Raw genomic sequence first — 14662 nt, forward strand, 5'->3', positions numbered from 1 at the left:
CTTCAGGAAATCCACCTCCAACTTCATGGGATGCTGCTTTCTTGGTTTTTCATGATCTAGGAACCATGTCTGTGAAATCCTTGTATGTGAACCAGGGATTTATTTATCTTTCCAGATGATGCCGCCAATTCCCTCTGTTTTCAAGTCTTCATTGTATGACTTTGAAAAGGCACTTCTCAGCTGAGACACTTGCTTTACTCTTTAGTCGGGGAAGGAACTAGAGGCAGGCGAGGTGTTTAAAGGCTGCAGAGCATTTACTCTCCGCATTCTGCTCTGTCCTCCTTCTTCCCTGGACCCGAGTTTGACTGACAGCCACAGTGCAAAGAAAATAAAAGTGATTCTAAGGAGAAGCTTGGAACTTCGTGTTGGCAGACAGCTTCCTGTGTGCCCAGGGACCTTCAAATGCTTGACAGATAGAGCTCAATCACTCTCCACAGTGATTTTCTAGGCTTAGCGTAAACTCAGATCCACTGCACAGATGTGCAAAATGGGAGCGCTGGCCAAATTACATAGCTGGTAGGTCCATTTTAGTTAAATCTTTGTTCTTTGGCCTAAATGTTCTTGAATAAAACCACAAACTAGCCCACAAGGGAAGGAGAAAAATATGTTACTGATACATTGTTTTTAGTATCTCTTATTTTCTTATAAAAGAAACCTCTCAAAGAAAAATGATTTTTTTTTTGTTCACATCAACCTGTTATAGGTACTTTAGTTTTCAAAATATACTTTATCCTGTGGACTTATCATCATCTTTTATCATACTTGTAGAATGGTATATGTCCATTTTAAAACTCTGTTGTTGCTGTCAGTGTGGAGGATCCAAGCCAGGCTTTGAGGATGCTAGGTCAGTGGTCTGTCACTGAGGGACAGCCTCAAACCTTTTGGTTGTTGTTTTTTATTTGTTTTATTTGTTTTGTTTTTGAGATAGGGTCTCACTATGTAGCCAAAGCTGGCCAAGAATTCTTTCTCCTACTAACTCTACCTGTCTCCTGCCCAAGACAGTAGGTAAGCTACCACACCTTGTTCTCGTCTGTGATTATTTCTCTAAGAATTTTTTTTCTGTTTTAATACATAGGTGTTCCCTTCATTTTATAAGGCACAGTGTTCACTGGTTTCCTAATGGAGGCATTCTCAACTGGTTCCTTGAGATCACAGATGGTGTCACATGCCCATACACATGAATTACCTATGCTGTAAATCATTTCTTCGTGATGAGTTTACAGAAATGGTAGTTTTTTAGAGAACAGTTTTTAGCCCAGTGAATATAGTGTCATATAGCCTTCTAAAAATGTCATCCATGACCAGGCACTCAGGAGGCAGAGGCAGACAGATCTCTGAGTTCAAAGCTAGCCTGGTCTACAAAGTGAGTCCCAGCTATACACAGAAACTGTCTTTTAAAAAATAATTTAAAAATAAAGACGCTGATCCAGTCGCCGGGCGTGGTGGCGCACGCCTTTAATCCCAGCACTCGGGAGGCAGAGGCAGGCGGATTTCTGAGTTCGAGGCCATCCTGGTCTACAAAGTGAGTGCCAGGACAGCCAGGGCTACACAGAGAAACCCTGTCTCGAAAAACCAAAAAAAAAAAAAAAAAAAAGACGCTGATCCAGTGTTACTTCTGAGTAAAGCTGAGGGGGAATCGGATGACAGAAGAAGCGTCCTTCCTTAATACATGACGATACCAACAACAAAACATTCTTTAAAAAATACTGCAGAAAGAATTGAGACTTCGTTCTGTAAACATTGGAAAGCAGTGGACAAAGAGAGAGGGGAGAAGAAAAAGAGAGATGGAGAGGCAGAGAGAGAGAGAGGAGAGAGGGGAGGAAAGATGAGTAGAAAGGAGGAGAGGGAAGGGGATGGTAGAGGGGAGGAGATTGCATGTGGGATTATTGTATGGTATTCTCCCTGGTGAGCCAAGAACAGGCATCTACTTATTCTCTGTGGACAGCCAAGGATAGTCCACAGTAAGGATAGCACAAAAGTCTACATTGATGAAGCAGTGAGTTCCATTGGAGTTACTTACAGGAATATGAGCGAAGGGTTACTTATGGGAACAGAAATTACTATAAGGGTCACTTATGGGAGCAGAAAAGTCAGCTGCATCACCAAAGCCCACCCCAGCATGGGTGACAGCTCATAAATGCTGCAAACCTGGAGCACACTTCACAGCATGCAGGTGTGTGACAGGCTTGAGAGTCCCTTCCAGGCAGCTCAGTTGGTCTGAGCCTCTTCCAGGCAGCTCAGTTGGTCTGAGCCAAGTGTCTCTTAGCAGACCTTGCTGTTTATATATACTTGGAAAGGGAGAGACCTACAGTATCTTGCTGGTTTCAGGAACTTCCTGAAGCCTTTGAGTAGTTTATTTCCTGAGTTGAAGGAGTTTGTTTGCAGGATGAAGTGTTCCACTTCCCCTTTTAACATCCTGTCTCTTAATGACCTTCCCTTCAAGATAAAGGTTTTATCTAGGAGGAGATTGCTATATAACAAGAGATTTAGAGCAATTTATTACTTTCTTTTGTTATTTAGAAATTTGTTGCTTTTATTATTAAAAATACTTCAGCTTCAGGGGCTGTGAAGATGGCTCTGTCAATAAGATACCTGCCACCAAAGCATGAAGACCTGAGTTTGCATCCCCAGACTTTACATAAAATGCCAGCATAATAATACTCCTGGTGCTGAGGGGCACAGAGACAGGTAGATCCTTGAAGCCAGTCTATCAGAATCAGTGAAGTTCAGGTTCAGCAAGTGACTCTATCTCAAGAAAGTGAGACATATGACATCAACTCTGACCCTCACGGTCATATGTGCATACATACATACCTGCTTGCACACAAGCACATATTCACACTAACAAGAAGGCTAAGGTAAGGGGCTCACAACTTTAAAGCTAGAGAGCTAGCCAGATAGATGGCAGCCAAGGCTGATAACCTGAGTTTGACCCTTGGAACCTACATGGTGGAAAGAAAGAACTGACTTCCATGAATTGTCCTCCATCCTCCACACATATGCTGTGACAAGCCCCACTCCACCACCAAGTACATAAACAAATGCATGTACTTAAAAAAACAAAACAAAACAAAACAAAAAAAAAACAAGTTGTAAGCTAGGTATGGTTGCATAGCAAATCCAAGTTCAATACAGAACAGGTCCCTATCCCAAAGACTAAAATCAAGAAGAATTTACACAATCTTCACTTACTATTTTATATGGATAATAAAGATTTTTTTTTGCTCCAGTTTGTGGTTGCCAGTGACAGGTAAGTGTCACCACGATTGTGCTGGGTCTGACACATAGGCATTCTAGATGCCTATAACTGGGGCAGTCAAATTCCTCAAATATGAAACTTACCTTGTTTTGCTAATGGCATGTTCTATTTCTTTGGGTACAGGAAGCATCTATGATTTTTACTTCCTCAAACAAGGGGGTGGACACTGGAATGCATGGACAGAATATATCACCAAGGAGGAGGAGACTATTCCTGCGAATGCAAAGGTAAAGGAAATGCTGCGGTTTCTGGAATTTTCTAAGTACCCTTCCAAATGGAAGAACTACCAGCTCCTTATGAGCTTTTCCATGAAGTGTTTTGCAAAGATCAAACCATCAAAAACATAGAGTTTAATATCAGAGAGACCTAGATTTATTACATAGGCTTCAAGCTCCTCACCTCAGTTTACCCAACTGTAAGATGGAAAAATAATAATAAAGGATGATTATCAAGACTGAAGGTAATCAGTAAAGACTTGTAGCACATAGTGGGAGTTAGATAGGTGTTCATTTTTATTCTGATCATTGCCATTATCTATAGCATCATAACTACCTTATCTAAGCCTAAAACAACCCACATTATATCCTTAGAGAAAGATTTCCTCTGGCCGAACTCAGAAAGAAGAGTTTCAATCAGTGGATTTCCTGGGTAATGGCTAATACACTGTATTTCAGTCCTACAGAGAATGGAACCCTCAGTCTCCTAAGTTAGTGTTTCAAGAACCCTGCTAGAGGTCACCCAGCCCTTCAGAGGAAGCTGGTTTTCACTGCCATAGTTGTTGCCTGACATGGGAGGGACTGCCCCACTGGATGCTTGATTTCTGGGACCCTTTGTCTTGTACATGGAACACACACACACAAACACACACACCACAGACTCAGAGTACCCTCCAGCTGCTGCTCTGAGTCCCTTACATCCCCTCCTTGCCCTTCCTGGTATGGTGTGCTCTATCCCTGTAGCCTGGCTGGAGCTCTCAGCTGGCCTGGCAAAATGAGTGCTCTTGTACCTCCATTTGGATAACCTAGTGGATATTATGTATCTTTCTGCAGTGACTGTGCAGATCTTTCAAGTGGGCTCTTAGATAGCAGATGGAAATGTGCGGGTATTGCAAGACCACAGCTGCACTCACAAGGATACTTTAGACTAGGGTTATTGTACTGATCTCAGGACAAACATCCTAGGGGCTGCCTTCTGTAAAGAAGCCCCAGCACTGATATCCTCAGCTTTAATTGTCCTTATACAGCTCTGTTGTCTGAGTTCCAAGGATTTGAAATTGTACTAAACTCATATGGACAGAGGCCCAGTGTAGAAAGTATTTTCAGCTCCAATGGGTATTTTCCTCTTGTCAAATGAAAATAACACTGGGTGAACTCCAGCTGGCTTCAAGTTCCTGATCTATGCTGTAAAATGGAAGTCTTGAACCTGAGATCAAGCATCACTAACAGCCCATGTGGCTTCATAGAGAATCCTGACCTGCTTGCAGCCTGTTTTATCATCTGCCTCAAAGGGTTACAGAGAAGACCTCAGAATAATATAGGCATGACATCCTGGTCTGCATCCTCGTACGACACTTGATGGTTCTCTTCTCTGCTTTAATGACCATACCCATCTGCTTCTTTTCAGTTAGCCAAATTATTTCCTAAAAGAAGCCAAGCTTTTGTTTGCAAAAGCTTCCAAGCTGCATAGATTTGGTGGTACCCAAGTCAAGGTCAAGTTTGGTTTTTGGAAGCAACATTTATAAACTGCAGTGAGAATGAGAATGTTGTTCCCTGATTTTTTTGTTTGTTTTGTTTTGTTTTTCGAGAAAGGGTTTCTCTGTATAGCCCTGGCTGTCCTGGAACTCACTTTGTAGACCAGGCTGGCCTCGAACCCAGAAATTCACCTGCCTCTGCCTTCCGAGTGCTGGGATTAAAGGCGTGCGCCACCACGCCCGGCCTTGTTCCCTGATGTTATACAACACAGCATCTCAAGGTCATTACTCCTTTCCAAACTAGACATGATACGAGGAGACCTCTACATGTAATATACACCTTTCTACCCCCTTGCTTTGCCCCACCAAGGGATCAGTTATGACAAAATGATTATAGGGTCCAGGCTCAGAGAATTCAATCTTAGGTAAGATATTCTATCCAAAGTAATAAGAATTCCAGAAGCTATGATTGGGGTCTCTAAATCCACTTAGGAGCTGAGTCCCAGGGAGAATATATTCAATTTCCATATTGGAAAAAAATGGGAGATTCAGTGGATGTGGGTCTTGGGTCCTAGAATCTCAATGTTGGGGAAAATGAATCAGGAACAAGAGAAGTCTTCTGGCACTAACATTGTGTCACTGTGGCAGAATGTCTGAGAGTCAACTCTGAGGAGAAAATGCAAACTTTAGTTCATGATTTGATGCTATGCTTGCTTAGCCCCACTGTCACAGGGCTACTATTGAGGTATAACATTACTACAGAAGGGCTACGCAGAGAAAAATCCACTCAACTCATAATGTCTAGGAAGCAGAGAATAGAGAGAACAAGGGTAGGATATAAGCCCGAAAAATGTGCTCCAAAGACCCCTCTACCCTCTTCAATGTGTCTTATCTCTTATGTCTACCAACTTCCAATAAACCAATGAGCTATGAACCCATCAAGGGATTAACATATTGATGGGGCCAAACCCCTTAGGATCCAATTACTTCACAAAATCCCCACTTCTAAACATTTCTACATTGGAAACCAAACCGTCAACATATAAGTCTTCTTATATGACTACAACATACCTAAATCTTCCGAGCCAGGATAGGTGGCACAAGGAAGGTGGCTCTTGCCTGAGACAAAGCAGAATAGTTGGGTAAAAGCAAGTCTCAGAGAGAGAAGTTTGACCCTGACCCTTTATGCTGGTTTAGTATTAAGAATGTAGACTTTGGAATCATACAAGCTGGAATCCAAACTCCCTACCTTTCCACTTCTTATTGAAGAAGACCTGCTGTGCCTCTGCTTCCTCATCTACAAAACAGGGACAAAGCACTCACCTTTATGTGTTTGGTCCCATTTGATCTCAGACAACTGAGTATTAAATGCCATGATTGTCTCCATTTCAGAACTGAAACTGAGGTCTTTTGAAAAGTTAAACATTTGCTCAATTTCATAAAGATAATAAAGAATGGAGCTACAGTTAAACCCAGATCCCTTGAATCCCCAGATTCAGTTCTCCTGGTCCAGGACCAAGATTTTACTATATCTTTATGCAACAGGTATCAGACCTCATCATTCCCACAATGGAGACTGCCCGGCAGTCCTTCTTCTTAAAAACCTACCTGGACCATGAGGTCCCGATACTGTTCGTGGGTCCCACAGGCACTGGCAAATCAGCTATCACCAATGACTTCCTTCTCCACCTTCCCAAAAATGTCTACCAGCCCAACTTCATCAACTTCTCTGCCAGAACTTCAGCCAACCAGACGCAGGATATCATCATGTCCAAGCTGGACCGTCGGAGGAAAGGCCTTTTTGGGCCTCCCATAGGGAAGAAAGCAGTGGTGTTTGTAGGTAAGGCATTGGCTTGGGTCTGGGTAGACCAAGTTCTTGTATCTAAACTGCAGTAAGCCAAAGCTTCCGTCTCTCTCTTTTGGGTGGGTTAGCATTCCTACCACCATGTCTCCTGCCTCTTCTCACTTCTATCTTTCCTCCTTCCTTTGTTACTTCCTTCCTTCCTCTCCCTCCTTTCTGCTCTGCCTTTCCTCTTTCTTCTTTGTAGTGAACAGTATGCCTAGGAGACTGTAGTGGTGGCAGCTAAACTTCAACACCTCCAGAAATCACGTTTGTGTCCATTTGCATCAGATAAGTGGGTTTTCACTAAGCGATATCAGATAGTGAGTCTTCACTCAGTGAAGGAACTCAGTAGTTGATTAAAAAAATGTTGATGAAATAAGAGCAGAGACTTTCAACATTTGCTTTGTACAAAGCACTTCCTCTTTTTCCCTCACTTTGGGCGTCAGACCTGCATAAGATTACTAATCTTCATGGTTGTCTTAGGCCGACTGCCAACCCAGGAGGTACTCATAATGCCCCCCATTGTCTTGGATCATCTTGTGTCCGGTATTTTAAACTCATGTACTAATAATATACATTTCATGGTTATATGTATATCCTTACACATGCTCATCATCTCTTGAAAGGCAGGAATCTTATCCATTGTATTTTTCCTTCCTTTTCTATCCTTCGTTTTTTCCCTCCAGGTCTCCCACAATCTTTATGATATACCCAAAGCAAGTTGAAGCCTTGCGCTAAACCAAACTTGGCTCTATATCAATTTTCAACCCTAGGTATAGTTTGTCTCAGCGTCCCTGATCTAAGGGTCCGTCCCTTACATCAAACATATTTGCACTAAATCAGTTAATGTGTCTAAAGTTCCTAAAATATTGATTGACACAAACTCATCAGTCTATTAATATTTGTTGAAAAAAACAAAAAACAAAAAACAAAGAACCCTTGTCAGGCAGCAGGTCTCGGGAAAATAAAAGGGGGTGGGATAGAACCCCCGTCCCGCCAGAGCTCTGGTGCAGTCTCCCAAGCCTGCCCTCCCTCTATGTGGCCCTGGTGGGCGTCTGGCTGTGGGAAGACACAGAACCCCAGTCCTGGGGGTAAAGAGGGAGCAATCTGGAGTCTCTGGGCCAGAGACAACAGGTTCTCAGTCTCAGACATCCCAGACATCGCTGTATGTCATGGAAGAGCTGAAAATGGGCCCTCAGATGGACTCTGGCCCCGGGGCCTGAAGGGAGGGTAGGGGAAGAACCCTGGCAGTTTACTGCAGGGACGAGAGTCTAGCTGGCTCAGGCTGTTAACTTGGCTGGCAGCCATCGCTGGAGCACAGGAAGGCCTTCCTGTGGAAGGTTAGGCACAGTGCTTTAGAGAAAAGCCCACTCTGTTGCCCCAACATGGCAAGTCTCGATGAGCAGAGATGGTCAATAGTTTTAGAGCTTTATTGTAGAAAGGCAAAAAGAAAGAGAGAAAGTAGAAAAGCAGTCCCTATTATAGTGGGCTGGGCTATCTTGCAGTCGCAGGGTAGCTGTGAGGAGGAGCATATCTGGCTATTGTCAGGTAACTGTGAGGGTGGAGTCTGGCCAGAATGCCAGGAGCTTGGGACTTTGTCTGTGTGACTGGTAGTCACAGGATTATGGAGTTGGGGGCTCCATGGTGTCAGGCACCTATGTCTGTCTGGGATCATGGCTTACTGTTCTATTCCTTGTAGAGTTTCTACTAGGTCTCCGGAGTCTCGGTTGACCAGAAAACAGGCTGCCTTTTACGGTCCCACAAGCCCTTTCACGGAATTAGTGTCTCCTATGTACCCAGCTTGAGTGCTGGGTTGTAGGCAGAAAACGTCCTTGTACTTAAGAGAACTTGTAATCACCTCTTGACATTTTGAGTTTGCTCATGAAAGGCCCTAGTTTAAAGCCTTGCTCCCACCAGACTTTAGCTATTACAAGTAGATGTAATGCCCCTCAGAAGGAGGGGTAGTTACTCAGTAGTACAGCATTTGCTTAGCATGTAGGGAGGCTCTAAGTTCAATCCCCATCACGACTGAAAATATGTTCGCTGGCAGACACCATGTCTATAGTGTTTGAGATAAGCCCGGGCAGCCCAGTGAGAGTCCCTCTCAAGACTGAAAGCACAACAAACAAAAAAACCTTTGGTAGGCCTCTCACCATCATATGCTTAGCAATGAGCAAAATGTCTGTGGTATTGCAGACAGTGTTTTTTGGCTAAGGAAAATTGGGGGGAAGTTAAATGCTCATTTGTTGATGTCACCCATGTATCTTATAGCCATGATGGGCAGAGACTTCAAGAAGATAGAAAACTCGAAACCCATAAAAACCCTTTCCCATCTGATCATGATGTCTACTGACTGGGTCTTGAATGGGAATGGGGTCACTGGAAACAGACTTTCTCATGGAGGGACTAGTCATTGGTGACCCCTGTAAAACCAAAGCATCCCATAGACTCAGTGTGTGTGGCTGTGGCTTCCTTCTACAGATGATCTCAACATGCCAGCCAAAGAGGTGTATGGAGCCCAGCCCCCCATTGAGCTGCTGAGACAATGGATTGACCATGGCTACTGGTTTGACAAGAAAGACACAAACAGGCTGGACATTGTGGATGTTCTGCTTGTGACTGCCATGGGTCCCCCTGGTGGAGGAAGGAATGACATCACTGGTATGTCTAGGAAGAGGGTTTATTCCTCTCTGTTCCCCCTGCAGAGCTGGCTATCATGGATGAATTGGTTTGGTTCAGGGCCTTCTGACAGGAGAGCTTGTAGAGTATATGCCTTTGTGAGAGCTAAGGTTTGGGTTAGCTCCAGACTTCATGTTGAAAGTTATGTGCAGTGGGATAGGAAGATGACAAGAGTCTTCGAGGAGTCTTGTCTATTCATCAAAAAGGTGGTACCACATGAAGGGAGGAGCTACAGGGTTGCATTTGCCTCGGATCTGAGTACAACAAACTCTAAGGCACCTCAACTCCATAGGGAGCTTGTTATATCACTATTTCCAAACAGGAGTATGTTTCTAGAATCCACAGAAATGGGCAGCTCAAGTTCAGTCACAAATAGGATCTCTGAAAAGCTTCTAGCATAGAATCTAGCACTTACAACTGCTGGGAATGTGTGTGGTCACATGAGATCAAGCACAGCAATGGTGCCAGTGAAAGCATCCAGGTTCCATGGGAACTCATGGAATGCCAGTCTGAGACAGTTACGTGGGTTTGTGGGTGCTCTGCTCTTCCTCTCAGGAAGTTAAGACGATCTGATGAGTCAACGTCTTAATTTTTTATCCACAAGTCTGAAAAACTTAAAAGAATCCAGGGTTGTCACTTGATAAAAAAGCTGAGTCACTCCTGTTAGCTGTGAGAGAGGATGCTGAATCACCATCATGGTTGGCAAGAGCAATCTTGTTTCTATTGTAATCCATCACCGTTAGGGAATGATTACATTTGAGGCCAATATTTTTAGAAAGATTTATTTTAATTGTATGTGTATGAGGTTTTTGCTTGTATGTATGTTTATATGTGCACTGCATGTGTTTCTGGTGCCTGTGGAGGCTAGAAGAAAACACCAGATTCCCCTGGATCTGAAGCTATGAACAGTTGTAAGTCTCCCTCTGAGTGCTAGTGACCAAACCTGAGTCTTCCCCAAGAGTAGTAAGTACCCTTAACCACTGAGCCATCTCTCTAGTCCCTAATGCTGGTTTTTAGTGAAATTATATTCAGTAGGAAACAAATAACCTAGTTTATAATTGACAGTTATTAGCATTCAGATGGAGAAACCAAAGCTCAAGGTAACGTTTTATGGTTATTGGGAGCACAATGATTGAGAACATGGCAACATAACTTGTTTGCCTAACACAAGGAAAACATGAATTTATGCTAAATACTATTTTTCTTATCAAAATACTGAATGGTGTTCTCAAACTCACATGCCTAGTAATGGCTACAGATCAGCAATGTAGAAAATATAAGTCTACCTCTACGTGTATACATATACACATATGTGTGTACACACCTCTGTACAAGTACACACAATGCATAAACACATACAAAGGTAGAAAGAGATTTAAAAAAAGAAGGTTCCCAACCTTAACCTCTAGTTTACACACAAGTAACACACATATACATACTCACTTCACTCATGAACACATGTAACACACATATACATACTCACTTCACTCATGAACACATGAATACCAAACACACAGAGACACACATATACACACATATACATACTCACTTCACTCATGAACACATGAATACCAAACACACACAGACACATATATATATATACACACATATACATACTCACTTCACTCATGAACACATGAATACCAAACACACACAGACACACATATACACACATATACAGGTATGTATATATACATCCATTCATGAACACATACATGCCAAACAAACATACACACATATATGAACACATACATAACAAACACATAGAGGCACACAAAATAATCAGTCTACTGTTACTTTTTTTAACAAAAAATATACATATATACATGTGTGTATTTTAACTTTTTATTGTTTATTCTTATATGCATGGGTGTTTTGTCTACCTGTATGTCTGTGTGACATGTGCAAATGGTGCCTGGGGAGTCCAGAAAAGGGCATTGGATGCCCTGAGACTGGATTTACAGATAGTTGTGAGCCCAACGTGGGCTCTGGGAATCAAATGTGGGTCCTTTGGAAGAAAAGCCAGTGAGAATGAGTTCTCAAGCCCCTATATGTGCACGCTTATATGTACGCTCACATACATATAAATTACATGTGTGTAGGCAATACACAGAAATGCATGCTTTACATGTGTATGTGTTGTATATATATGAGGAGGAATTTTGGGAAACAGCAGCAGTAATGGCACTACAAGCTTTGCCTCTTCCCAAGTCCATATACAAGTGCAACGGAGAACAAAATTCTAAAGTCTTATTAAACAATAATTATAATGAGTCTAGTTTACACACTCCCCAATTCTCAAAATCCTAATGGTTAGTAACAAAACCCAGATGGCCACAAGACCTGAAAACCATCTGCACATGTTTCAAGAGAAAGCAGGAGGAAGTGATGGGACTCAGGCCTGAGAAGGGAGGGTTAGTAAATGGTGGTTAACTTGGGAACAGAGAGAGAAGTCAGCAAAGGAGATGCTTTCTACAAAAAATAAATAAATAAAATAAATTATTATTAATTTTTTGGCTATCCCACAGTAATCAAGTATTTCCTTTAGTTTTTAAAAATAATATTGTGGGGCTCAAGATATATATTCAGTTAAGAGCATATATTGTTTTTACAGAGGTCCTGGGTTCAATTCTCAGCACCCTTGTTGGGCAATTCACAACTGCCTGTAACTGCAGCTCCAGGGGATCCAATACCCTCTTCTGGAGTCCTTAGTCACCAGCATTCATGCATGCACAGAGCCATACACACATACACATAGAAACACATAATTAAACAGTAAGAACACTGGCTGCTCTTTCAGAGGGTCTGGCTTGGATTTCCAGCACCGGCATGATTGCTCAGAACCCTCTGTAACTCTAGTTGGTAGGGATCCTGTGCAACTTGGTCTGCAGGCCATTAGGTAAAGCACATGGCACACACTCTCATGCATACACATAAAATAAGTAAAACACATTTCTAGATAAGTAAATAAAAATGAAATCTTATAAATAAAGACAATCTTGTGTGCCAGAGGAAGCAGAGTTGGCATCCCTTCTGCAGGTCAGGGATTATCTGTGTGTGCACTGAGTAAGCCACTTGTAGCTACCAAACACATCTTGTGTGGTCAGTGAGGAAGCCCAGTCTTGATGTCCTGGCTAATATTAAGTGTAAATACCATGGCTGGGGGCTGACCTGTTGGGTGGCAGAACTGTAGAACTTGAGAGCAGAGGGATACTGACTCTGTTCTCTCCCAGGGTCACTCGGTCTGGGAAGTGTGTGTGCAAACTCAAGTGTCTATGTGTTTCCAGGACGATTCACTCGCCATCTGAATATCGTTTCCATCAACGCCTTTGAAGATGAAATCTTAACCAAAATTTTCAGTTCTATTGCTGACTGGCATTTTGGGAAAGGGTTTGATGTCATGTTCTTACGGTAAGAGGTTCCTGTGGCTTCCTGCTTGTTGACATGGGGGCTGTCCTCATTTCTGTTTAACTACGTGACTGATCTGCCTCCCTTTTCCTCCCGAGGTATGGGAAGATGCTAGTCCAAGCAACGCAGACAATTTACAGAGCTGCAGTGGAGAACTTCTTGCCAACTCCCTCCAAATCACATTACGTCTTTAACCTTCGGGATTTCTCACGGGTGATCCAGGGAGTACTGCTGTGTCCCCACACCCACCTACAGGTCAGCTGCTACTGTTCCTGTCTTGAAAATCTTCTGGCAACATCCCTGGATCTGTACTGATAGTGCACCTAGTATGATAGGCTTTCACTAACCACAAACTCTATTCTCTGTGGCATGCATGGCATAGTACTTTCTATCCCTTGTCTAATTTATAACTCACATCGACCCCGAGATTTAGAGACTTCTTGAGAGCTGTCATCACAATCGCCACCCTTAATGTATACAAATGACTAACTCTGGCCTTTAGGATTTGGAAAAATTTATCCGGCTTTGGATCCATGAGGTTTACCGAGTCTTTTATGACCGCCTGATTGACAATGAGGACAGACAGACTTTCTTCAACCTGGTGAAGGAAACCACCTCCAATTGCTTCAAGCAGACCATGGAGAAGGTAAGCCTTATTCTGGAATCATCTGTCCCAAGAAATGGGCTCACATTAGATTCAGACTCTAGATTCTCCTCCCAGTAAAGACCACCGCCACTCTTCGCCCTGAATCATGGAAAATGACACATACATTAATCAGTTGATTTGTTGATATTTTACTTAGTCTAAGTTTGCTCCATTTCTGTGGCAACCTGTAAGTTTTGGTATACTCAAAATGGTTATTATATGATGTTATTTATTTCAAACTAATTTAAGGCACTGGAGAAATAGCTCAGTACATAAAAGCAGAGATTGCTCTTGCAAAGGGCCCAGGTTTGGTTCCTTGCACCCACATCAGGCAGCTCACAATTACCTCTAACAAAAGCTCCAGGGGATCCAATGTCCCCAACACATAAGCACTTGCACACACGTGCACATATCCACACATGGGCACACATAAACATAATTTAAAAACAAAAATAAAACTAATTTAACTTAAAATATATCCTAAAGCAAATTCATTTGGATTGGGGGAGGAAAACCATACATTTTTATAATTTGACCAAGACCCTGATAAAATTCAGGCAAAAAAATTTCTTTTTGTAAAAAGTATAGTGACATTTTCTTTTTCCTACTTTGAAAAATGATCTTGAACCTATCTATTGGCATTTTAATTTGCTCCACCAAACAGCTAACTGTTTCTCTAGGAAAAATTGTCTTTTTGCTGCACCTGGAAGCCAAGAGCAGAGAAATTGACAGGTCCTCATATCAGGAAGGAGGAAACAGCTAAGCATCCTACTCTAGGCAGGGTAGAGAGCAGGGACATCGCCCTCACCTCTGTTTAGTGCAGGACCAACCATGGGGAAGTATTATCATTGGTCCACTGTCTTCTGTGGGACCTTACAAGCTGACCACCAACATTTAGCAACTTAGGGGATAACAGATTGCCCCGCCCTTCCTCTTCCTCCTCCTCTTTTTGTCGCTATCGTTGGCTTGTTTTCTTGTTTGTTTGTTTTTCTAGAACAGAGTCTTGCCAGGCTGGAACATGTGACCCTCCTGACTCTGAGTTCTTGGTGTGTACCACTACACCTAGCTCCCACTTGTTTTCATTAAAAATTTCTTTTTAAAACAAGTTACTTTTACTTCACAAGGATCCAGTGATTT

At 42.5% G+C, this 14662-nt stretch overlaps 1 protein-coding gene across 3 annotated transcripts in view; it reads left to right on the forward strand.

Annotated features, from left to right (window-relative positions):
* The window catches only part of Dnah3 (dynein axonemal heavy chain 3), a 164187-nt gene that overhangs the window by 101386 nt on the left and 48139 nt on the right, over positions 1-14662 (forward strand). For all 3 annotated transcript variants that reach the window (XM_085841357.1, XM_021168736.3, XM_085841358.1), the window contains 6 exons: positions 3383-3486; positions 6495-6789; positions 9274-9453; positions 12759-12882; positions 12978-13134; positions 13382-13525. In XM_085841357.1, coding sequence (XP_085697483.1) covers positions 3383-3486; positions 6495-6789; positions 9274-9453; positions 12759-12882; positions 12978-13134; positions 13382-13525 — 1004 coding nt within the window. The remainder of the gene's footprint in view (positions 1-3382; positions 3487-6494; positions 6790-9273; positions 9454-12758; positions 12883-12977; positions 13135-13381; positions 13526-14662) is intronic.

Source organism: Mus caroli, unplaced genomic scaffold (assembly GCF_978045245.1).
Source record: "Mus caroli unplaced genomic scaffold, Mus_caroli_1 scaffold_8, whole genome shotgun sequence".
Lineage (NCBI taxonomy): Eukaryota > Metazoa > Chordata > Mammalia > Rodentia > Muridae > Mus > Mus caroli.